The following is a 2,500-nucleotide window of genomic DNA, read 5'->3' as shown; positions in this document are numbered from 1 at the left end:
ATTTTTCAAGAAACATGGTTTGAAGCGGGAAAATCTGAGAGGATGCACAACTGATGGGGCACCGGCAATGTTGGGGCGAAAGTCTGGTTTTAGAGCTCGTGTCATGGAAGTAGCACCTCATGTGACATTTATGCATTGCATGATACATCGGTTTGTTTTGTCATGCAAGGTTCTTCCTGCTGAACTAGCCAGTGTGTTATCACTGGTGGTCAAGATGGTTAACCAAGTAAAAGGGAGTGCTCTTAACAGCCGATTATTCAAACTATTGTGTGAAGATTTTGATGGTAATCACAGTGTACTTCTGTTCCATACTGATGTACGTTGGCTTTCCCGAGGAAGTGTCACAAAACGTATTTATGAGCTTCATGGAGAATTGCTAGAATTTTTTCAACATTCCCACAAGTGTGAAGATTTCGTCACTTCCTTAAAGGATCATTACTTCATGCTTAACCTTGCTTATCTTGTGGATATTTTTGATGCTCTAAATATGCTAAACCAGAGTCTCCAAGGAAGAGATGTAACAGTTTGTGGCAGTATAGCTAAACTCAAAGCATTCATTGCAAAACTTCGACTGTGGAGGGGAAACATTCAGTCTGATACCTTGACTATGTTTAGTAATGTAACAGAATATATAGATCAAAATCCACGATCTAAGACTGACAAGTTCACAGGATTAGTCACTGAGCATCTTATGAAGATGGAGGAAGAAATTAATAGTTATTTTCCAAGCCTTGATGGAGATGAATTTGTATATCTTAGGAATCCTTTCAGTACAGATGCTCAGGTGTTACAGGCTGGGACAGGTAGGCAGGAGGAGTTGGTAGAAATGCAACATGATGATTCTGCATTACATGTTTACTCTGAGAAAAATCTGTGTGGTTTTTGGTTTTCAATGAGAAACTCATACAGACAGATTGCTGAACCTGCTATTCGAGCACTGTTGGTATTTCCATCAACATGGCTTTGTGAGTCGGCATTTTCAGTACTGTTAGGTATCAAATCAAAATACAGATCAAAACTCACCTGAACATGATCTTCGTTGTGCAATTGCTAAAGTTTCCCCTCGTATCAGTGAGCTTGTTGCTAAAAAACAAGCTCACCCATCTCACTAGTTCTGTTTAGATTTGGTTACAATTGTTATCAATAATTCTGTCTCCATACTAGAGTGCATTAACATTTTTTTCCCTGTTTCTGCCTTATCTGCAGGACTGAATGTGTGTTGAATTGGTAGTGATCCATTTATGTTGAGTTAGTGCGATGCATTAAAATAAGAATACCTGAGTTTTGTTCATTAATGTTTTGGATAATAATAATAAAAAGGTGTGTATTGTATGTGCTGGATCAAAATATCAGTTACCTTAGTAATTGCTTTATTTCTGTTTTCATCATTTAAGATGCCTATGTAATCTAAACATGCAGACTCTTATAAACTTAAAATATCAAAATATTAAAATGTCCTTTTTTACTATTAAGCTTAATTTTTAGTGTTAGGGGTACATGGGAACCTATAAAAAACCTAAGGGGTACTGAGGAACAAAAAGTTTGGGAACCCCTGCCTTAGCAAGCTTAGCAAGAGAGGAGGGCTTTAATGTCAAAGAAGTTGAGAATCGGTTTGAAAAAATATCACTGAAAACAAACTGGAAAGAAGAATTCCCTGAATTTGAAATACCCAAAGACCCAGTGAAATTTTAGTGTCATGTATTACATCATGAAAATGCAATTGGGGAAAATTGTTACAAAGAACTGGCAGTTATTGCGCTGAACTCGTACTGTATTCCACTCAGTACATCCTTTGTTGAGCAGGTATTTTCCCATGTAACTAATGTTAAAACTAAAGCAAGAAACAAACTCAGCACAGGATCTCTTGAGCCCATCCTAAGAGTCAGAACACACCTACATAGAGGAAACTGCCACCAAAGTTTTACAGTAAGCAACAAAACGCTGGCCCTATTCAACAGCAACATGTACAGAAAGGAAAGTATTGGAGAATGTAGTGCATCAGGATCTTCTTCTGCTCCCACGTCAGCACTACCTGATGGCGACGAGGATAATGAAGTGGACTCCTATGAAGAAATTCTGTCAGTTCAGTATTAAACCAAGTATGTAAAATATAATTATGCTCATAGCTTTGATTCCCCAAAATTATACTCCTGCTGCAAAACTTAACATAGCCTATTATTTTTAATAAAATCTGCTTACTGAAGAGTAAGGGATGACTGTTAAAGAAATGTAAAGAAAAAACATATATGTATCATATCAGTAAACGATCAATAGGCAAAAGGAAATTAATATATGTTTGTCCTTTTCTGTCTTTTTTTCTGGGCGAGTCTGTCCATTTTTTAGCTCACACGTCTGGCAACCCTGGTATATATTTTTCTCATCTCTTTCGTCTTCTTGTTTTACTGATGCAATGTTCATGATAACAGGCTTGTCAACAGACAATTTTATTCTATGTTTTATATCTTTTTGAAGATTTTTACTTGAGTTGTATGGCAGCAGA

The 2,500-nt window shown here is 36.8% G+C and overlaps 1 protein-coding gene across 1 annotated transcript in view; it reads left to right on the top strand.

The window, feature by feature from the left end:
* Nucleotides 1–2,094, top strand: part of LOC147469252 (zinc finger BED domain-containing protein 5-like) — a 2,165-nt gene extending 71 nt beyond the window's left edge. Inside the window, exons 1-2 of the mRNA XM_086549926.1 lie at nucleotides 1–803; nucleotides 1,742–2,094. The exon at nucleotides 1–803 is cut by the window's left edge and continues 71 nt beyond it. Of these exons, the coding sequence (XP_086406052.1) occupies nucleotides 1–803; nucleotides 1,742–2,094 (1,156 nt within the window). The remainder of the gene's footprint in view (nucleotides 804–1,741) is intronic.
* Nucleotides 2,095–2,500: the final 406 nt, after the last annotated feature.

Source organism: Penaeus japonicus, unplaced genomic scaffold (assembly GCF_977035675.1).
Source record: "Penaeus japonicus unplaced genomic scaffold, GWHDUDI00000001_assembly GWHDUDI00000022, whole genome shotgun sequence".
Classification (NCBI taxonomy): Eukaryota; Metazoa; Arthropoda; class Malacostraca; order Decapoda; family Penaeidae; genus Penaeus; species Penaeus japonicus.
Note: the sequence above shows the minus strand (reverse complement) of the source record. Positions and strands in the feature narration are given on the sequence as shown.